Source organism: Pocillopora verrucosa, chromosome 1, assembly GCF_036669915.1.
Source record: "Pocillopora verrucosa isolate sample1 chromosome 1, ASM3666991v2, whole genome shotgun sequence".
Classification (NCBI taxonomy): Eukaryota; Metazoa; Cnidaria; class Anthozoa; order Scleractinia; family Pocilloporidae; genus Pocillopora; species Pocillopora verrucosa.
The window spans coordinates 19,125,817-19,148,163 of record NC_089312.1 but is presented as its reverse complement, the minus strand read 5'-3'; the positions used below and the strand labels follow the sequence as shown (position 1 = coordinate 19,148,163).

General features: G+C 38.1%; 2 protein-coding genes across 2 annotated transcripts in view; one reads left to right on the top strand and one right to left on the bottom strand.

Annotated features, from left to right (window-relative positions):
• The first annotated feature begins 157 nt into the window (after positions 1-157).
• On the top strand, positions 158-5,398 carry LOC131788771 (uncharacterized). The gene is made up of 8 exons (XM_059105862.2): positions 158-215; positions 462-501; positions 1,625-1,696; positions 1,808-2,311; positions 2,540-2,637; positions 3,116-3,165; positions 3,415-3,601; positions 4,698-5,398. Exons 3-7 carry the CDS (start codon positions 1,645-1,647, stop codon positions 3,578-3,580), a joined length of 870 nt encoding a protein of 289 aa, XP_058961845.1. The 5' UTR covers positions 158-215; positions 462-501; positions 1,625-1,644; the 3' UTR covers positions 3,581-3,601; positions 4,698-5,398.
• A 779-nt stretch (positions 5,399-6,177) lies between these two features.
• The window catches only part of LOC131788723 (exportin-7), a 22,047-nt gene continuing 5,877 nt past the window's right edge, over positions 6,178-22,347 (bottom strand). Inside the window, exons 8-35 of the mRNA XM_059105803.2 lie at positions 22,124-22,192; positions 21,972-22,010; positions 21,283-21,409; positions 20,606-20,679; positions 20,002-20,121; positions 19,290-19,436; positions 18,558-18,677; positions 18,394-18,446; positions 18,033-18,090; positions 17,538-17,673; positions 16,692-16,797; positions 15,371-15,506; positions 14,987-15,060; positions 14,707-14,787; positions 13,998-14,061; positions 13,662-13,815; positions 13,283-13,353; positions 12,836-12,924; positions 12,124-12,314; positions 11,686-11,740; positions 10,494-10,653; positions 10,190-10,279; positions 9,682-9,730; positions 9,044-9,201; positions 8,410-8,460; positions 8,248-8,295; positions 7,123-7,250; positions 6,178-6,961 (exon numbers count right to left, since the gene is read on the bottom strand). Of these exons, the coding sequence (XP_058961786.1) occupies positions 6,847-6,961; positions 7,123-7,250; positions 8,248-8,295; positions 8,410-8,460; positions 9,044-9,201; positions 9,682-9,730; positions 10,190-10,279; positions 10,494-10,653; positions 11,686-11,740; positions 12,124-12,314; positions 12,836-12,924; positions 13,283-13,353; positions 13,662-13,815; positions 13,998-14,061; positions 14,707-14,787; positions 14,987-15,060; positions 15,371-15,506; positions 16,692-16,797; positions 17,538-17,673; positions 18,033-18,090; positions 18,394-18,446; positions 18,558-18,677; positions 19,290-19,436; positions 20,002-20,121; positions 20,606-20,679; positions 21,283-21,409; positions 21,972-22,010; positions 22,124-22,192 (2,763 nt within the window). The 3' untranslated portion in view covers positions 6,178-6,846. The remainder of the gene's footprint in view (positions 6,962-7,122; positions 7,251-8,247; positions 8,296-8,409; positions 8,461-9,043; positions 9,202-9,681; positions 9,731-10,189; positions 10,280-10,493; positions 10,654-11,685; positions 11,741-12,123; positions 12,315-12,835; positions 12,925-13,282; positions 13,354-13,661; positions 13,816-13,997; positions 14,062-14,706; positions 14,788-14,986; positions 15,061-15,370; positions 15,507-16,691; positions 16,798-17,537; positions 17,674-18,032; positions 18,091-18,393; positions 18,447-18,557; positions 18,678-19,289; positions 19,437-20,001; positions 20,122-20,605; positions 20,680-21,282; positions 21,410-21,971; positions 22,011-22,123; positions 22,193-22,347) is intronic.

The window sequence follows — 22,347 nt, the reverse complement described above, 5'->3', positions numbered from 1 at the left end:
TTATTGGCTGATTATTGACAAGCTTGTCTTTAATATACAAGATTACCACCTGTCAAAATCAGTGTTTATTCACTGACGTAGTGATCCTTACCCGGCGTTCCAAACCAGCGATTCACGTACTCTTTCAGGAATTAGGTAATTTTTAATTCATAAACGTTTCGGAGATCGTAGTTTGGTTAGGGTGATCTTTCGTCTAAAATCTTCAGGGATTCAAGGTAAAATATTCGATTATTTTGCGACCGTGTTTTTCAGGTTGAGAGCAGGAAGTTTTGCCCGCCGAATTCTCTATCTACTATTCCTGCATAGGCGTTGGTCGATGACAGCTCCTCTCCGACTTTAGTTTTCGAACTTGTCAACAAAACTACACGGTCAGAAACGGAGAGGGGAACGACATTTATAACATAGCTAGCAAGTATCGTCCAATTCGTTTGAATATAACAGTGTTTTCCTGTTCTTTCAAGACGTTAAAGCAAGCCCTGAGGTACAGTCATTTTAACGAAGGTGAGTGAGTCATGGATAATGTTTGCCCCCACGAGACATGTGTGATCGAAGCACTGGTGACTTCACTCATAAACACAAAATATCACTCCTTCAGTTATTCAAGCTATAGCTTTTGTATTTATGCTTCAAACTTAAAAGAATATATCACTTCGAACTCTCTACTTGTGAAATTAAGCGCTGATAGAATCATAAATACAATTTTATTTGGTCCAATGTCAATAAAATTGAGGTGAAGTCACCGGTTCTTGAGCGGGCCAGTTTTCATGACAGGTCTGATAGTTTTCACGGTGAAAATTTTGAATTCGTGTGTTAAAGTTGAAACAATCACAATCTTGAAACCATAAGGAGTTATCAATCCGTCATTGTTAATATCAAGTACGTATAATTCCTGCAAGCACAAGGGAACCCTAACTTTAATTTGTATAAAGAGATTAGCAATTCAGTTCTCTTTACCTTAAATTCGGATACAATTCAGGGAATCAATCATGAGATTCAAGGGCTTCCTCATTACGGGAAAAATGCTACTTTCTCAAAATCAAGTAGAGTAATCGAATTAAAGCGCTGGAAGGAATCTGTGAAATCTTTTGAAGTTGATTATGGTTTGGAGTAAACTAAGATTGAGTTGATTGTTTACCCATTAGGATAAAGGCCAAATCATTCTCTGTAGGCTAGGTTCAGTTATGTATTTGACGTTTCCTCAAAACCAAACTTTTACTTAGGGAAAAAATTTGACTGCAAGGTTATAGTTCTCATTGACATCATTTTTGCTAAACTATTAACTTTCCGGAATTGTTTGACCAAAATGAATTCGACATTTGAAGCAGAGGAATAAATACTGATTCGCTCTTGTTTCGCGAAACGTTTTAGTTATGATCGTATCATTATTCTATAATACTTAGAAACTGAGGAATTTGTGATTTAAAGAACATGTAAGAGTACTTGAGGTGCTTTTCTTGATTGGTGGAACGCATTGGTTCGCTTTGACATTGAAATCGCCAGTGACCTTGAAGCATCGGCTTTCTAGAGTTTCACAATGGGGAAAAAAAAATAATTTATATTCTTGGTGTTCAAATCGCTTCTCAATACTCAGTTTGCTTAGGTTGTCCATTATTTTTACCCATAGCGGACCGCTGACCAACTAATATGACACGAACAACGCTACTGTTGTGCTTCACGTTATTTGTGCTGACGCACGGTATGTACAAACTGTTATGTTTTGTTCGATGACAAGTTATTCATGCATGGCTGGTACGGGTCTTTGTTCCTTAACCGTTGAGCTATATTAAAACAATGCTTTACGATTCAGCGGCGCCCGAGCCGAGCAAACGCGGCTGTTGCGCTCCAGGCCCCGAATGTGACAATCCGTGCCCGGATCAACAGGATTCAGCCCCTGATCCTCAGGAACAGGCTCCACCTATGGCTGGATACGCTCCCGCTGCTGATGGCCAACAGTTCATGCCTGGACCAGAAGAACAACAGCAGTTCATGCCAGCACCAGACCAACAAGCTCCACAAATGGATCAGCCAATGGATCAACAGCAAAATGACTGCTGCCAGCCTGGACCAACCTGCTTCAACCCCTGCGCCCCACCACCTCCTCCTCCTCCCAGTTTCTTCGCCCCTCCTCCACCCCCACCTGTAGCGGGTGCCTGTTGTCAGCCAGGTCCCACATGCGACAATCCTTGTGCAATCCCCCCACCCATGCCAGACATGGGAATGGCAGGATGCTGTGACCCGTCCGTCATGCCAATGTGCGCAAACCCCTGTCCACCCCAGCATCCTCCCAGAACTGCCTACGCACCCTACCCAGGTAAGTAGTCCCGAGTCACATGTTTTTTGATACACTACCCACCAGTTAGGTTAACTATAGATCATTTTTCAGAGTGCTTTTCTGTCGCTGGCAATTTTCTATTAGATCGAAAGTACGATCAGACACAACCTTAGAGGAAAACTAGAGATGGGTAACAAGAAGTCAGCTGACTTTGTTGATATACAAACTGTGCGCTTGTTCCTAATTAATGGCTTGAAAATTTTCCAGGTGAAATTACAATGAAACTCAAGCAGCCATGGAAGTCAGAATTCACCGATCACGCTTCTGCTGCTTATCAGATCTTAGCGGGAAATCTTGCCACTGCCGTAAGTCAACAATCAGAGTCATTATAAATTGAATATCCAAGGTTATCTAAGATTTCATTGCTTTTTGTCTTATTTTGAGTCATGCCGAGTTAGTGAAGAAAACTCCACCACTTCCTAAACCTTATCGTAACTTGTCCACGCGCGTTTCTCCTGCTTTAGGTGGTTTTCTTTAACTTTAAGTTCCTTGTGGTTCTTGCGGTATTTCAGTTCCTGTGTACCTTATTACTCATTGTAGGTTCATTCAATTGCCGTACGCTCTTTTTTAGAATGAAGAATGGTAATGCTACTACATTGATTTTCTCACTTCATAGAATACATCCTCTCATTTTGCCTTAAGAAAGCAGTGACAAAGGAGATGGGCAGAATTGCGTTTCTCTATCTTTGAATATTTTGCCTTCTCTTAATAGCTCTTTTACTTGTGTTTGAATGAGTGATTCCCTTAATGGAAAGTTACCTGAAATATTCTACCTTCTTGCAGATTAAAACAGCTCTACGCAGAGAAGCCTTTGTCAACAATATCTATTTCAGGTAATTTTGTCTTTTGTGACCCTCCAAATTTTTAATGTTTAGCGTAAGGATTAGCTTCAACGACTTAGTACCATAGAGACATTTTCCTTCAAATAATCAATTCAGCCGTTACCAAATCAAGCCCCTTATGCTCACCAACTAACTTAAAGAAAATTTTTGGAAAAAGGCAAATATATTTTCCTTACCGATTACTACCCACTATATATGCTTTTACTCATACCTGGATTTTTTTTTTTATTACCTTAAAAGGGAAGGTTACGTGCCTGGAAACCCTTCAACTCAACCAATCACAGTTGCGCATTTTATGGTGGACGGCGGATCAGATGATGCATCACTTCTTCAACAACAAGTAACTCCTGACGAGTCTCTTGGAGATGGACTTAAAGTTTACAAGGACTCATTCAATGCGTACTAGAAAACTAACACTGACAAAAAGGTGCAGTTATGCTCTACCCTCGATAAGACCGCGAATGACACTTTTTTTACACTTGTACGTTTTAATTACTTCAACAGTTTCACTTCCTAGATCTGAATATAAATTCTTTGCACTATCTTTTACACAATTCTTATAATTTCAGCAATAAGATAAATAATTGATTGATATTTATCTTTCTTCCCGTCGCCACTTTACTTGAAGATGTCCTGATATCGGTGGAAAGAAATTACTTTTTGGTCAATCTTAAGAAATGGTTAAAGTGACTTTGGAGCGTTTTTAAGTGGTTTTCAGATATTCATTTTGCCCTTTTATTCGTTAAAGTAGAGCGACAAAAGTGATGTAGCTAATCACAGCTAAGGAGCTTCTTGTCAACCATCAAGGAGAAAAATCGAAATTGCCATCTTTAGGCACAGTTTGCTATGTTTGGTTCACTGTAATATTTGTGAATCCGCTTTCAAGATAAAGAAGACTAAAAAAGGAAACAAATCATTTATATTCTGACGAGATCAAACGATATTTATACTTCTAAAAGGGTTTACTCTAAGACAGTAAATTCTAGAGAATAATGGTCCAGCTATTAAAGCTAAAATCCCATGGCTCCCTATGAGAAGTTTATTTAAGATATACAACACTAAGAGCTTTGTAACATATATATGCGCGTTAATTTAGCCAAACGAGGCTACCTCTGAAAATGCAACTTGAATGTAAACGCCTTGTATTTCCTTTCCTAATTCTACTCCGCCTCCCTCCGCGTCATGCAAAGGAAATAAAAGACGTTTACGAGCAAGATAATACATTGAGATGATTTTACTCTTGATAGGGATTTAATGAGACAAATGTAATGGACAGCGCTACTATAGAACTGCTAGGGTTCCATGATGAATTGAATTTGTCATCAATTTCATCAACTATGTGCGATTGATGATTCCACGGCGCTATTATGGTAAAGTTTAAGATTATTGAAAAAGCTCCAGAGAGAAGCCTAGTTTAACATATTTTTGTACTTAAAAGGAAGCAAAATCAAATAAAGTTACTCCATTTTCCGGTGTTGTAATCTTACTTTCCTTTGCTTACTCTCTTTTTTATTTCTTAACAGTTCACGCACGACTTGCAGGACAAACGACAGAAAGAACTACAGACCGTTATGGTTGGGACACTACACTTCCTTGTACATAGAGTCTAAATCGACTGACACCTTTTTCTAGGTTTCAAAGTTTATTTTGATGTCGATATGTGGTGAATGGTTATTGGTTTTTTGCGCTGATGGACGCGTGCATAATGGAGACAGTTCATGCTCAATACGTGCAGAGCAATGTGAACCGTGTAAACGCTACAGCAAGTAGTTTAAGCCACTTCAGTATTGACGAGTGAACGGAGGGATGGATCTTAATACGTTGTACAAAAGCATCTTTACCTTCACAAGTATATGTTATCGATTATTCGCGTCTTTGATGAGATAGAAATTCAATTCAGGTGTAGTAATTGTGAAAACAAATCGTTGCTATAAATTAAATATAAAAATTCTTAACGAAAAGGAGACAATATTTGCGTATTCAGGGATTTCCAATGACTACCTTTATTTTAATTTGACGCTATAGAAATTTTAATCATGGAAAATTGTATTTCAGATTTGATCGTGGCTTTGTAGACCAAACATTTCTTCAAAGCGTGGGGACTTCGACCGTCTGACGGTCTCCTTTTCAAATCATGACCCATCTTAAAAGTATTTGCTACCGGAAATGATAATTTTCCACTGAGCCGTGACTGATTCGTGTATGAATAAAGTATTAAGTTTAAGCCGCGTTGAGTTCTTCAGGAGCATACAAACCTATTTAAAAAAAGGAATGTTCGCCAATTGTCATGGAGAGTGTCCATGTGATATTAAGTAGAAATACCTCTTACCAACCGAGATCTAGCTCCCCAATGAAAGTCAAGGACCGCGTTTTTCCAGCTCAGATTTGTGGCCCAAGTGGGAAACGCGCTTGCCATAATTCGCGGGCGTGCCGTTAATCTGAATGGAAAAAACGAGGTATAATAACTTACAGTGCGGACCAAGAAAACGAGGTCAGTAACATGTTCGTCATATCTCTGGGTACAAATAGAGGGGGAAGATTAAAATTCAAACAAACTTTTCACTTTACCGAGCCATACAGTGATATACGGCCCGAAAATTGACTAATCATAGAGCACGTACTGAGAGAAATGGTAATATCCCATTTGGACAAAAACTCTTGTCAACGGAGGTAAGCTTGTTCCTATAAAAAACAGTTTCTATCTTGATTTAAGTCTTCACTGGCTACTTAGCACTCCCTTCACTTCCATTATTAAATATATATGAAAATCGGGAAGAACTCGGAGGATTTCTCAGTCATTCCCGTCCTTTTAGAAACGGACATCAATACGAAGAGTGCGTTCAGCATAATCACACTTACATGACACGTTGCTTAGTAACACTTCTGACCGAAATGTGGGTGCATTAAATGTTCGGCGTTTCACGGCACTAAATGACGTCATAAAAATAACGTGACCATCTCGTCCTATTAAATATTTTTTGAGTCATGACATGAACTGTAAACTAAGATTTCTGATATTCTTTATTTCCTAGAAAATACTTAAGGGAGACATTTATTTAATCCTAATTTACTGAAGTACAGGCACAATTTTGCAAGCAAACCTTTACATCTCTCTGGGAAAAGCCACGTCGAAATGATCAAATTTCATCCAGTCTTTACGAGAGACGAAATAAAGGCAGATCCAGGAAACGCGCATGCTTGTCTTCCCCAGTGGGGTGCGGTAAAGATTTCTGACTTTTACTCGAATTAAGAGGAAAAATTCCATTACAGAAGCTAATTTTTCTAAACAGTATACACTACGTATTTCAATCAAACATACGATTCTATTTTGAGTTACTTTTCTGCGTCAAGGAAAGCTTGGCTATCCTTTCGTTTTCCCTTTTTTAACTGCGCGCTACCTGGCAGAGCAATAAATGTTCTATTACAGGACACCGTTTGCATCAAACGTTCTACGAGGCCAGCGGCTCGTGATGGAGCAATTTAGTGTTCTAGCTATTGTTTTCTCTGCGTAATTACTTGGTCCCTTCAGGAAACAAACACAAGTCCTGACTACCGCGTCTCCATTGGATGCGATTGATCCCGATCTTTTCCTTCCTACCGCGCTTTCCTAATGATTATCGCGAAAGTGATGATCAACTTATCGACCGGTTGGTCGGTCCGCAAAAGTTGTAATCACGCCACCATATCCACCCCTCCATCCACTTTGCCTGCTGTGCCTCCTCCATTGCTTGAAGCCTTCAGTGAGTTGTTCACTTCCCGTCTGAATATTGATAAGTTTTGGGTGAACCTGTATCAAATAACAAAATTTAATCTACTTTTTTCATTCAACACACTTATTTCACGAGAAGTTTCAACGAAGTCATTCCATATTACCAACTCATCGTATGGACACTTTTTCAACCTGGTCATCTAAACTTACATACGATTGTTGTTCTCGAAAGTACTGACCTGTCCCTGTTTTTGGTGATGAGCGATGGTTCTACCCCGTCCATAAGATTTCTAAAACACTGCGCCATATCTTCTTGTTTCTCCGGTGGCTGCATCGCGATAACATTCCGCTGTAGCTCTTGAAAATACTGAAATAACCACAAACGTTTTTTTACCGGTGTAAAGTTGCATTAGAAACACGGTGTCGAATCGTAAGTCCTTGGGACCAAGTCTGACTATAGTGGCATCCCTACATGCGATCGGACCGCTCTTAGATCATTGTCACACCGTATTTGTACCTGTCTGCCTGGTAAGAAAGGAGCATTTTGAGACTGACCACTCTTGAAAAACATAACAAGCTTGAGTGAGGCTCAAAACACCACGGGCCTTGAAGATCTAGTCGAATCAACAAGGTTGAAGCACGAAACGATACCAATCCTTTTGAATTTTTCAAAAAGTTTATTGGAATATGTATTAATTTCAGGTCACATTTAAATAGACAAAATTGAAAGGATTCAAGGTAGAGGAATAACTGAAAACGACAGAGTGAAAATAAATGATGAAAAGAAGATGACTTCCCTTTTGCTTTAAGAACAGAGAGGCACTCGTAATGAAAGGCAATCGGATACAATGAGTGAACAATCAAAAAGAATTCTCACTTTTTCTCTAGCTCGCGATCGTTCATTGAGCCGTCATCTTTGATTTAGTGAAAGAGAAGACGGGGAGAGCGAGGGTCGGGCAAAACCGAGCACTCAACCTCCCGGAAAGGCTTCTAAATGAGAGCACCTCCTGATACGTTCCGCTTCAGATATTTCCACAAACAATGGAAAAAAGAACTAATAAATTTCACCTTTGATAAACTTTTTCCACAGGCAACCTCTGTGAAATTGGCAGGCGATTAATAAGCAACACAACAGGGAAAATACGCCACACCAATCAGAGGCTCTGTTTCAGAAACTCTCCGGGAATGCGTATTTTTTCCCCCTTCCCCCCTAATCGCTGCTTTCCTCTTCCCTGTCGTCCACTCTCTTGGAAGTGACCTGTTTCTTTTCCCAGCTTTCTTCTATTTAAAAATCTAAGATGGCGGCTTAAGTTTACGAACGCTCGCTTGACAAAAAAACCCGGCACCTCAGACTTTTATCTTACCTTCTCGTTAAGCAGAATAAGGCCGAGGAGGGGCCTGGACATAGACCACTGCAAAGGGAGAAAAGAAATCAATTTCGCTGTGATGTTTCAACGTCCAGAGTTGCCAGCCGAAAGCACGCCGAGAGAACGATGTGCAAAGGTTATAACAGATGTTATAATTACCTGGTTTTTGCAATCTTCAAACATGACAATGTTCAATACTGTCGACAGCATCTAAAGTAAAAAAAAATAATAATCAAACCAACAAACACGAGCTGCGGTCACCGTCAACATACCCTCTCCTATGGAATTCTAGTCTGAGGGCCTTGCCTTTATTTTAGTGCGGGGAAAAGAGATTTGAGATTTTTGGCTGGGGAATAGAAAACAAAATAAAATAAGACTAAACCACCTTTTGAAATGTCATAACCGTCTACTTGAAATCGCCTTACAATTCAACGACAATCCTCTGATTATCTGTATTGAACCTCAACAGTTTTTCCTATATATGTATATAGTGTTTGATCGAAAATGTTTTAGCAGTATACAAAAAGTAAACTGAAAAAAAATCCTTTGTTAAATATACAGTAAATATACAGGTGATCCTCCTGCAAAAGGACTAAAAAAAGGTTGTGGCTCTCGTCATATCATCACATCTTTGTATGATTATGGTGGCTTAATTTCTGAATCTTTTTTAAATTGTACGGTCTTCCCTTCTGACGAAAAAACTGTCACCCACCCATTATCCACCTCCTTCCCGCTTGTTTCTAAGAAGAACAGAAATCAAGCAAGAAAACCAGAACACTTAGCTCATACTGACCTGTTGGATCATTTCCGGGTGTGACTCTAATATTCGTAAACATGGTGGTTGCGGTTCCATACCAGTTAAGTTTTTCTTCCGTCTCTTGGATAACGTTTTGTACAAGTGAGTCACTATGAAGTCTAGTGTGCCGCAACATCCTGTGCAGACCATAATGTCTTGCAAGAAAAAAGAAAACATAGTCAACTCTTGGATTCTGGTGATCTATTGAGGTGAATGCGCCGATGTAATATAATCGTTTGTCAGTCAATTGTTGCGCGCGCGCGATTCACATAGGATCCTACCCGATTCAAAACCATGAGTGGAATAAAAATCCCAGACGCATGGATCCCAACAACCAAGACTTAGCAAAAGGAGAGTCTTGCGAAAGCAAAACTCTGAGGGCACACACTTGTGCCATGCACCCATAACAGCTGATGAGAACTGGCCAATCACAGCAGGTTATAATGTTTCGTAAAGAGACGCGTTACCGGTCCACCTCATTGCCTGAAGGGTGCTGGCAGTGTGCAGTCAGAACGTCGCATTCCAAAACGGAATTGAATACATTACGACGTTGCGCATTTTTTAACTAATCATAGCACAGGTAAAAACTGGATGCACTACGCGTACTTCAGTAACAACAAAAAGCACTTCCTCACCTAAAGCTGTTAGGCCCTCCAATATGGAGGATAATATATACATAAATACCTGTAAAATGAATAAAGAATCGTTTTAAATTCACGGCATAAATCACTTTCAAATCTGGTTTGCATAGCAAATTCCGTGAGATGTTATCATACAGGGTATGCCCGATTAAGGGCGCCTTAAAATCGATTAAAATGTATTTTGAGTCGTAAACCAAAGGAATCACAACGCGTCCAATCAGAACAGGGGAAAATATGCCAAGGGGGCCGACTAGAAAATTGAGTTAAAAGATATCAACTGCGTACAGTGCGGGGAAACGCGGATTACCAAGTCACGATTTTTGTTGCATCTGATTTTGGTCGAGAGGGTGGTGCGAGTTTTCTGAACCAACTGCAGAGCGTAATGGTGCAAAATTAGTGAAATTCCGGATTACTTCTCAGTCAACTGAAAATTGCTCACCATTTACTCTACCTGTTATTAAAAAAAAAAAAAACTTGCGAAACCCAATGGATGACTACTTACTTGAGGTTCAAGACTACTAAGAAAATTCATGTGATCCTGCGTTAGAATCTCCAGCAGAGCATAATATGATTGACTCAGTTTAGGATATTCCTGTAAGAGAAAACTGTGTTACTACGCTGGCAGTATCATTTTATGGAGAACAAAACGCATTGAAGGGCCTGAATGGTTTTCATAGGAGCTAAGCCATTGTTTGTGTACCCTGAATATTTCGTTCTTAGTTTTGTGGAGGTATTTCCTGATACAAGCTACATATAAGATGATATTCAGTAAGTACATCAAACAACAATTCAGTAAGACAACGTACCAGTAAATTGCTGTGAGGAATTGAAGATAACAGTTCTACGAACGTTTTCAACGCTTTCTCCAAAGCATTGTCACCGTACAAACCAAACACACCAAAGTTAACATAACCGCCACACAAGGCAGCCTTTAAAATGGAGAAGCAAATCGAGATTCCTTTGAGTCTGCAGGATAGTTAGGGATGAAAGAAACACTTTCTCTTGGCTAAGTGAGTTAGATGGCGGATTAAGTTTTCCAGTGTTACATTGTCTTTGTTGTTTTGTTTTTGTTTTAACCTGAATATGGCAATCAATAGTAAGTATAACTCTCTGCACTTCAGGGTTCAAAGGGAAGTATCAACCACCGCACTACCGGGCACTTAGTTTAAAGATATACCCTAACGGACAAGGATGAAAATTAAGAATTTCCCATGACTCATCTTCATAAGCTTCTGGAAATGATAATTTTACACTAAGCCGTGACAGTTTCGCGTATGACTAAAGTTCTAGCTTTAAGTCACGTCTACTCAGTTAAGAGTAAAGAGACCAATTTAAAAAAGAAAGTTCACCGTATGTCATTAGCAAGGAACACTCAGAAAAGCCAATTGTTATGGAAAGCGTCCAAGAGGGATAAGTAGAAAGCAAAACATTAGGGTTACAAACTAATGAGCCACATTGCCCTACTCATCCCCTATACTAGTACAAATAGGGAAGTAAGAGCGACCGGACTACGGGGTACTTACTACAAAAAAATATCCTACCATGTGAAATAAGAAATTCCCTATTATTAATTTTAGCCTCGAACCGTTATGGTTACAAACAACTGACCCCGTTTCCCCTAACCCCCCCCCCCCCAATCCAATTGATCTACTGATTCCTTACGCCAGTATAGATCAAAAAGCCTGCGTTTTACAAGTCATACCTTGCGAATTTCGTAAGTAAAAAGCTGGGCAATTCAATAGGTTCACATATCACTGGCGTCCTACTTACTTTAAGGATCAGCGATGGGGGAGGCGTTTCGAGTAAAATAGATAGTAAATTGTGTGCTCGGTCGTCGAATCAAGAAAGTAGTTATTACTTTTCTCACAAGCGTAGGACAAAGACAAATCTGAGTGAACCCCTGGCATTAGGATGTTGCTGTCTTCCTTATTATCTACATACGATGCTTTCATTAAACGGACTTTAAGGGACTAAAATTATCGACGCATCAAAGGATACTTTAATTTATACATCTGGTCCTCTGGCGTGTCTGTTAAAGTAAGGATTCGTGTCCCTAAAAATGAATGGTTTTCTTTCAATAAGCGATGGCATTACAAAAAGTTTAACACCACACCTAGGGACTGCTCGACAACATTGAACTGAATGTGCATTGAAGAAACTCATTAAACTAAACACAGTACATATACCAAATTATTCTTTGAATAAAGCACAGAAATGTTCTATTCACTGAGGTGAAAGTTTCGATAGAAGTCCACCATCTTACTTAAGTTCAAAGATCGAGCCTAAGAACGAGTTATTACTTTCATCAAAGTAAGGTGAGGTTGTTTAAACAGAATCAGTAAATCTTTCTCCTTCATTGGGACGTTTCCTTACTACTTCCTGTCACAAAAAGTTCCTTGAGAACAGGAAATAAGTAAAAGATACAGAATAAATTACCGTAAGCCACGATCATTTCACTGGTCACTCTAAAAAGTAGGATTCCATTTGGCGAGGAAACATCGAAGTGTAATCTCTGTGAACGGTTCTGCACAAGTTCAGCCATGAGTTTTAACACTGGTGTGGACACGTTAGGATCGTGATACCACCATTCGATCGCACGCAGGAGAACAGACGTGTATGTGGGATAGCTTGAGTTAGTTAAGGTTATTCTTCTGAAATGGAACCTGTACTGATGTTTCGTTGGACTAGTCACGGCTACTATAACCTAAAACAGTGCTATTCACTGAGTACCTCGCAGGGGATTTGCGCCCGAAAATATTCTAATTGTTGCAGGAATAAATGAGATATAATCACTTTTTTAGTACAAACTAAAAGAACTATTCACCTCAGTGCCACCAAGCCACCTTCACTTCAGTGAATAGTTGTTAATTATCAGCTGAGTGAGACGCAGAAAAAGTTTGGTGACCGGATTTTGACCGATAATTACGGCGTTGTCACGGGTAACCTTTCCTCGTTTACAGTGGTAACCGAATCTCAAGAGGTGTGCGTCGCCAACTGTCAAACATGAGAGCCTGCCAAAAGAGGTTCAACGACACGTTGCCCCTGGAAACGGAGCCAGTTACCCGTGACAACAACACGATTTTAACGCCAAACTTCCCGCGCCTCACTCAACTGAAAATCGCAGTAACCAATACCATATAAAGGATACATCCAATCAAAGAGCATCATATAACTGGACTTGCTGTTGAACGCAAAAGCGAGTCCGCGTATATCTCGACAGAGACCAACCAAGGTACGCTGCAAAAAGAAGACAACCATAACTATTCGAAAACCAGACTTATGACATAACACAGACAAACAATCGTTAATTCGACAACGATCACGATTTTCTTTTGGCAAACAGCCGTCCTTTTCAGGGCTACCCTCGGCCAGGTAACTACATTACACCATGCGATCAAAACTGAATATCATGCTCGTGGCGTTCAGATTAACTAAACAGTTTCTTAGGGCTCTACTTTCACTACTTCTGAAGTAGTGTACATCACTCTTATCAAGAACAGTTTCCAACAAGTTTGAATACGGTAATCAAACCTGGAAACAGGCCTTAGGTGCAAATGGGTTTCTTAACAGAACATATCAAAAAAAACGAAAATACCTTCGTCTCCTCTTGTTGGAAAGCATTGTTTCCAACAGAAACCAAATGACTCGCTACTGAGTCCATTGTGGCTGAAAATTAAAAAAAATTAATTGAATAGAAAGAAAGATAAATAGTGATGTGGCAGATAACGAGATTGAGAAGATAACAATCTGTCAAAATTTGCGCAAGATCTCATCTAGTTCATTATGCCGTTGGTTATTGTACTAGGAATCTTAAAAGGGAACAGCGCGATCGAGAGAGTCTTGCAGCGTTTCCCGCAAAACGTGGGTGTCCTTTATAACTTTACCTATTTGTTGGTAATGTCAGCACAGGATGGGTGAATTTATGTGCACTTTTATCGCATTTGTTTCACTGTAACAACAAAATCAGTTCTTACTTGTAATCGGAGACATGAATGATTCGAATTTCTCCTCATCTTCGCCCAAGTCTACCATCAACAATCTGCCAAGGGCAACATAAAATGTGGTTCTACTGCGCATGTCTTTGTACGCTCGAGAAGCGTGCGATCCCAGAAATGGAAAGTGCTCACTCTGGAAGGGAAAACAGAGAGAACAAGTTTATTTTCATGACTTTCTTAGCTGTAATCAAAGTAATTTCCGACAAAAGATTTGTTTTTAATTACAACAGCTTCAGTAAATCAGAGGAATTAAGTCAGAAAAAAGGACTGGTCTGTATGAGTCAGACTAAAACTCACATCATAAAACAAACGTACCGTATGATTGTTGAGCACAAATTGTACAGCATCCAACTTCACCAATTTGCGAGCGCTGCTATAGTTACGTCATGTTAAGGCATAATTATAAAACACGTTATAATAATATATTTATAATAACTTGAAAATGAAAACGCTGCGCTAACTGCTTTTGCAATGCATAAACCTGCGAAAAAAAAACAATAACTCAAGAACATTAACATCACGAAGGCATGTAAAGTTTCACAGATGTGCCCTGATTCAAATGACTGACTCAAGACTCGCTCTTAATTTTAACACCAAATAAAAATTTGTTTGAACTTCGTTGGCAAGATTTCCATTTTATCAATATTACCAGCTGATTTCAACAGCTCTGAGAAACTAAAGGTCTGTAAAATAAACGCTCATAAAGATAACCAATCAAGTTTGCTTGATATTGAAACTGGGTATCACGATTGTTATATCTATTCTGTAAAGGATCGTGAGTAAAGAGAGTAGCACGTAGCGTGATCTTATTTGAATCATTATTCAACAAAAACACGAGCCTTTCTTGTTGCTAACAAGTAGAAGATACGTACTAACATAGTTTGTTATTCACTCTCTTTTTCTGTGCACTATAGTTGATTGGGGCATCACTCTTATCAGTTATCAAGCGATAGAAATCTCGAGCTTATAACCTTATTGTTAAGTTGTATAAACTTGAATTGGTAGACAACGCTAAAAAGGATATCCAACGGATAGATCACTCAGAAGCTGCAAGGTTTTAGAGATGATGGCTTCACTGGTGCCCCAGAACTTCATGTTCGTGATTCTAAAAACAAGATAAGACATCTCGGTGGCCATTGTGATTACTAAGGGTTTAATTTATACCCACACAAGCGAAAAGCTTGGAACGACCCACCAAAGGTCCACACTAACGAGTGCGAAGCAAAGTTCGCTGGAAGGGAGGAGAATGGAAATGAGAATTAAAAAAAAAAACAACAACAACAACAACAACAAAAGCCGCTTACATTTTCCCCATAAAGACACTCAGAACGTTTGATTCATCGTGAAGGCCAAGTCTCTCTGAAAGTCGCCTATAAACCTGTTTGTTAAAAGAGAACAAAAGTTACTTGGTGACCGCGCCAGGCTTGATCAAAATTTTCTTGCCTTAAGAGTTTTGATTCCTTTTTGAAAACTCAGCTCAACTATGACGTGTTTTACTTTAAAAAGTTTGAGCTAACCATGGACTTACATACACTTAAAATCGTAAAAACCAAGTCTTTACATAAAGAAACATACTCTCTTAAAGAACATGGTTATGTCAGACGTGATGAAGTGATCCTTTTGAATTTATGACACAGTGAAGTGTCTTTCGAGTGCCTTGAGTGTAAGGAAACTCATTTCTTTTTCACCTTAGATGTCTTCTGTGCTTGATCTCCAACGTACATCTTCCGAAACTGTTCAAAGAAACTCAGAATGGCCAGCTCCAACTTCTCACTTCCTCGTTGCGAAAGCTGAGAATCTGTAAGATTCATCAGCTGCAATACCCTTATAAAAAACAAAAAAGCAAGGAAAAAAAAAAGCTCTGTATACAATGATCATTCGGGTGAGGGGAGTCCTGCCTGAATATGACATTTACCAGTACCAGTGACTAACGTTTCGACATCCTGACAGGCAGGAAGTTGTCCTGAGAGTTAAGTGAAGACTTCGGGTCAGGTCGTCCGAATGATTGAGGATCGACCACTCATGGGGAATCAGATTCGCCAAAACGTCGCAAAACATCTTTCTCTGTTTCATTACCGAGCTCGAAATTTACTGATCTCTTTTTCTGTTTACGCACATAACGCTTTCGAATTACCGATCACAGAAGTATGCTGTGCGCATGTCACTGACATATGAACCTTAAAAAGGCTAAGTTCACCACAGAGAATTTCTGTGGCTCCACGGTAGAGCTGCGAAACGACAACATTCGAGAGAAGACGAAAAAAATGGACTTTTTCGTCGAAATGTCAGTCAATAATGTCACCTTCAAACCATCGTTTTCAGGAATACATTAAGCCAAACAAAGAGACTACACAATCAACTATTACTCCTGTTACTCTTCCTATAATTGTTGCTATCATTGTTACTTAAAAATTTATCTAATTAAAAATTGTTATACTGTTTGCAAATAATTCAGTCCTCACTTGAAATACCTCTCTTAAGCTTTCTAGTCTCTATCTCTGCGTTTTGCACAATAGGACAAGAAATTGCAATAATAATAATTAAAATAATAATAGTAGCGATTATAACTTTCTTCATGCCTAACATTCACGATTTCTTTGCCCAATGACAAATAACGTTTAACCACCCAAAAGCCTGGTGTTGAAAAAAAATATATAAGGTCAAGCCCATTGAATCATTAAATAAAGATTACCTGCATCGAAAAACTACAATGTACATGACAATAATCTTTGTTACAAAATACAGTGTACCAAAATGAAGCTTTCACCTTGATTCCGTTTCAAAGAATTAGGTCTCTGTTATAATAGAATACAACAAGTAAAGTATATAATCTCTACTTGTGTGTTCCATCGATGACAAAACCCTGACGGAATTTTCCATTCAGTTCAACTTAGACTTAAGTTTTCCACTATTACCAAAACATTGCCTACCTACTGGAGCAAAGAGTAGGATGTTAACTAGAATAACATGACAACGATAATAGGAACAACTGAGCAGCAGCCTAATTACCTACACACAAGCTCACCATCCAGTGCGTCATACTCATCTACTGTTGCATAAGACACTCTACCTCCAATAACAGAGCCAATAATGTACACAAGCCATGTAAGGCGACCTGGAGAACAAAGGCAAAGGTTCATAATGGTTTATCGCGGGATTTTCGACAATGTGTCATCGTACCGAGACCTAATTAATCATGAAAGCTAATCAAAACAAAAATTCTCAAAAGAAACTTTCGTACTCACAGTTAAGTTAAAAAGACACTTTATTAACTACCGATACAAAGCAAAATTACGACGCAAAATAACTTCCAATAACTTACTTAATAGTCACATACTTGGTTTAAAATATAAAATTTACAAATTTCTCATGCGTTTCACGAAACACCCTTCTCTCATGAATATGAAAGCGACCTCCGCAATGTTGAACACTACTTGAGCAGTAGTAAAAATGAGGCCTGAAAAAAATTCAGGCCTATACGGGCTTTGGACCCATGAACCCATGACCTCTGAGATACCGGTGCAGATGGTCGCTTTCATATTCACGTCTTTATCAGAAGTTCACATAGATGATTTTATGATTTTCATATATTCACAGTAATTTACTCTACCCTTACTTTCATACGACCTCATCAGCTACATTACCATAAGACATCTTACTCGCACATGTCTTCATTAGTACTCTATACACTGTAGAGCCACCCAGAACTAAAACTAAAAGAAGCAAACTGCGCGCGAAGGGCAGTTTTGCATCTATTGAATCAAAAAGTTGGCACCAGTTTTACATGTTATTTAAAATCACGCATAAAATATTGTAATACTGTTTCCAGTTATGTTGTCACCCATCGGTTGATACCTTCCTCAATGGCCAGGTCCGTGGTTGAAGCAGAATTGTTTTGTATTAGTTCTTGATATCGCTGAGCTGATTGGTCAAACAGTGAAATTAGCAACTGACAAGTTTTCTCGTAATCGCATCTCCCAAATATAGAAAGCTGAAAATAAAATATCATCCATTTTAATGAATTGTAATGAATTTTGCAGTTCTATAATTATAAGTTGTTTGTAATTAGAATTTTACTAACTGGCCGCCTAGACTAGCATCCGCTATCTGTAGGCCAGGAAAAAACTGTCACTTGTCTTTAGAAATTTGCATTAATAAGTAACAGTGCCCAAAAAATTGTCAATAAATTTCGGAATGAAACCTTTGCTTACACAGTGGATTGACATCTATAAGGCAATCCCTGTGTACACATTTTCATCTGAGATCAGAATCTCTTTCCCTTTATGACTGAAGCTGGCCAGAAGGTAAGTTGTAGTTTTGCAGTATTTTTATATAAGACAGTCACGTTACCTGGTCCAGCTGCTGTTGAACTGTGCCTGAATCATCCAGTGGATCTTCAGCACTATCCCTAAGAAAAAAACCAATTCTTTGTGAGAATAGAGATCTAAAACTGAATTCTCAACAATGTCTCCCATATACTGTTTATACTTTCAACTCTGAGAATTTGGTGTTACATCAAAGAACACCTCCTATCTGATATTTTTCTTGCTTCTTGTCACCATTCTGCTTCAGACAGTTTGGTTAATTTTACTTTGATTTTTCATTGGCTCTTGAGGGTATTTTCCTCACTTCTGATTGGCTGTCGTATTCACTTTGGTTTTGGTTTAACGTCACTGACTTGAAAAGCGCTTTGTACAATCTCCTACCTTACCTAATAACAACTTCAACAGAAGCCATCCGTGACGTGACATAAGCTTTGGTGACCTGACAATAGACAAGAAGTGAAAAGACAAAAATAAACCAGACCATTTGTAAACAGCCTCCTTTGACTACTGAGGATTACAAACTGTAAACTGTTATGTGTGAGGATAATACCTCAGGGGCATAAGTTACTAGAAGGTGTGGTTCTGTGTTCTTCACGTAGGGCATTGAAGCAACCATCCTTTGCCACAGACTCAAAAGGTAATGTAAACTATTAGGAGCAAACTGCCACATCTGAAAAAAAAAGCACAAAATGCATCAGGAAGAGTTTTCTTCAATGTCTAGCTATTTGAATGACATTCAACTTATGGCCTTGAAAGTCATCCCTTCCCATCCCAGGTTACTGTCAACAAAATATGGTGCCTTCCGGAAAAATCGCCCTATGCACACTACTTCTAAAGAAACCAGAGAAACCTATATATCACAGCTTATAAATTATGGGTTATGAAAATAACAAAATTTTTCGCAGTTTTTGTTTTTGACAGGCATATGTAAGACTTTAAACAGAAAACTGACCATGTTTACTTAACTGCATTACCAGCCTCTGTCTTACTGCAGACCTCCACACAAACTGAACATTATCGCTCAGCAGACAATAGGCTAACAAAGTGTGAGGCTTTTTCAATATTCCTATTGGTTCCTGAGACACACAGTCACACAACAATATTGACTTTGCACAGAAGCAGAACAGATCTCAAAACTCAAAAAATTTATTCACAAGGACAACTACATAATTGAAAATTCCAAAAGTGCTAATATGGACAAACATGGTTAGAGGAAGTGACGCTACTGACACTATGACATAAATAATTATACTAAACTGAACGATTCGTTGTTTTGTCTTACCTGCAAACTTGTCACTGTAAACTTTGCTATAAGTGCTATAAAGTCAGCATAACCTTCCACTTTTACGATCTCCCCAAGCTGATAATTCGACTTCAGCCTTGCAAGCAGCCGGCAAAACTCATGGTAGTTATTTGGATCAGAAAGAGACTACAGTAAAATTCAAAAATTGAGTAGTAAGCCCTTAATTTTTCCAGTATCCCTGAATTACAATAAATTATTCAAACTGGAACATTGATTTTGATTACTTGTGCACTACCCAAAGAGAATCTTTCCAGTAAATACATCTATTGAAAAAGGGATGGTGTTTAGTCTGGTCTCTCCTTAAGGTCTTCTTGATACATTACTATTGCTCATGGCCTTTTTTTTTATATTAACTTAAATTTGAAGTAAAGGAAAATGTGCTAACTTTCACTGAACAGAGAAAAATTTCTCTCAAAAGTGCCATAAATAAAATCTCTTATGGAGAGTAATTTGCTAGACACTTTGGGGTAAATTATTGTTCAAAGCAAATTATTGCCTAAACATTTGTGCCAGAAAAAAACTAAAAGCAACCTGAAATTTCTAAGAAACTTCTTTGAATTTACAAAGTGAACTAAAATTTACCATTTTTCAATGAAAGTCACAGAAAAGTAAAGAATTAAAAAGTTTAACATGTAATACTTTTACAAAATACTAAAGGACATACAAGTTCATGGTCATCTAAAAAACATACTTGAGGGGACTCCAATATTCCCTTAACACCCTGAACCAGCTGTTCTAGAAACTTTGCTCTCTCATTATTGTTAAATAATGATCTTCTGATGGATGCTAGTTGGACTAAACATGAAAGGGCCTGCAAGATATAATCAAATTTTACAAGTATAGTTGTGTAACAGTAAGTACTATCATTATAACTGAAATATATTGCTTAGTGCACGACTACACATCTGTGTGCACTTATATGTGTATAAACAAGTTTCATAATCTTGATTGTATTACAGTTAGTGCTGTGGCTATAGCGAACAAATTAAAAGTAATAGCATATAACTTAATAATTAGTATAAAACTGTATTTTTGTGCATACTTGCTAGTACAGCCACATCTAGGCAATATATTTACTTATGATTTGGAGATGTCACTCAATGTCATTAGAATTGCCCTGGCTATTACACAGTAATTCTCAGAAATGTTGGAAAAGTCCATAATTTCAAAACCACCAATTGCCAGCCATTTACAGTTACATATCTAACATTTCAACGCAGTTTTTTTATTACCTCAGAAAAGTTTTGCATATCTTGTGAAAAGTTCATTTTACATCCTATAAAAAGATAACTTACCATAGGAGAGAGTGAAGTTGGGAGAGCTCTATATAAATCAAAAAATAATTGCAGAGTGGCCAAGTTTAAGAACGCTGAAGGGATAAGAAACAAAAATCAGAACAGTGAAAGGCAGCACAGAATTACCTTAAATTTGAACCCAAGAGTTTTAAATAGGAAAATGTAAGGAAAAGCTACTCAGTAAAAGTACGAGTCAAACAAAACCAAAACATAGTACAAGATTGTTTTTAATGCTGCTCACTCCCATCTACAGTCATCTGTAGTTATGGTATTAAGAAGAATTTTCAATAAGAATCAGAGTGGGCAGAAAAAAGAGTATATTTACAGATGAGGCTACACACACAGTCAAGGAATTGGGGTGGTTTTTCACTGTCATGTTATAAATTAAGGTACATTGTGTTTACATTTACCCTGCACCATATTTCAATGGCTCAAAGGAGGGCAGAGATAATGGGATAACACGACAGAACATTTTGAAAAATTGACTGTTGATTCCAAATATTAATGATTTGTAAGTCAAAGTTTTAAAGGACTGTAATTAACAAAAGAAAGAACACTAAAACAAATCTTTCTTCCCCAAAATGACAACCTCCAGTACTAGGGTGTCCAAAGGTCAAGTATGTATGCACATGATCTATCAACTATCATACTGCCAAAAACAAACAACTGCTCTGTACCTCCTCTCCAGCTGGTTGGTATTTGGACTGTGCCAAGGTCATCTGATGACTCATCCATGGAAGTGCCAATGAAATCAAATGAGAGACAGTTACATGTGAGTTGCAGGAGGTAACTCATTAGACTGTGCTGTGGGACAATAACATTATGACAAATCATTAACAATGACACTTGTAAGCTTATGGTAATCAGTTGAAACTCATATGACAGCACACCCTTGAAAAATGAAAATGCACCTGCATCTATAGCACATGTTAATTTGTAAAAGAACAAATAAGCTTTAGTGGAGCAGAAATTGATTAGATTTTGTTATCTGTAACTTGAAGAAGAAAGAGAGCTTAAGCGTATCAATAATGGTAGCCTACAATGCAGGTGTAATTTTAGTGAGTTAGTAATAAGCATTTCTATTGGAATCTTGAATTTTTTTTAACTAAAAGGAGACAATTAGCAAGAAAAAAAAACAGGGGAAGGGGGAGAGGGAGGGGGAGTGGAGGGGGAGTCAAGAAAAACAAAAATGTTTCATTTACACCCCCCCTTATCTGTCCACTAATAAAACATCAACCTCAAGAGCCCTTTGAACAATAGTGAGCTTGTAACACCAAATCATCCTCCACTATGTTTACATTTCCTCAAAAATTTAATAGATGATATCAGTGGTAAAACAATGAATAAAACAATGAAAGAAACAAACCTGACTGCCATCTTGTAAGTTCAACTGTTTGTTATAGGCCTTCAAAAAATAATTTAAGATACAATACGCTTTTGTTTAATAATGAGAGAGTTCAACTAAACAGTCATATCTTAATGGAAAAAAAATATAATGGATTATAGAGAAACTGTTACCTCACGTAAAATATTTATTGACAGGTTGAAGATGTTAAATAGGGACAAATCTCTGAAAGATGATGCAATCTGAAAATATATAACAAAATGTCTTACATATCAGACAAAAAGGAAAGAATCAAGACCACTTGTCACTAGTAAAGCATTAAGCTTACTCTATTTAATGTCAGTTAAGAGCCTTGTACTGTACCCTACTTTTTAGAGGAATAATACTGTCATGTACA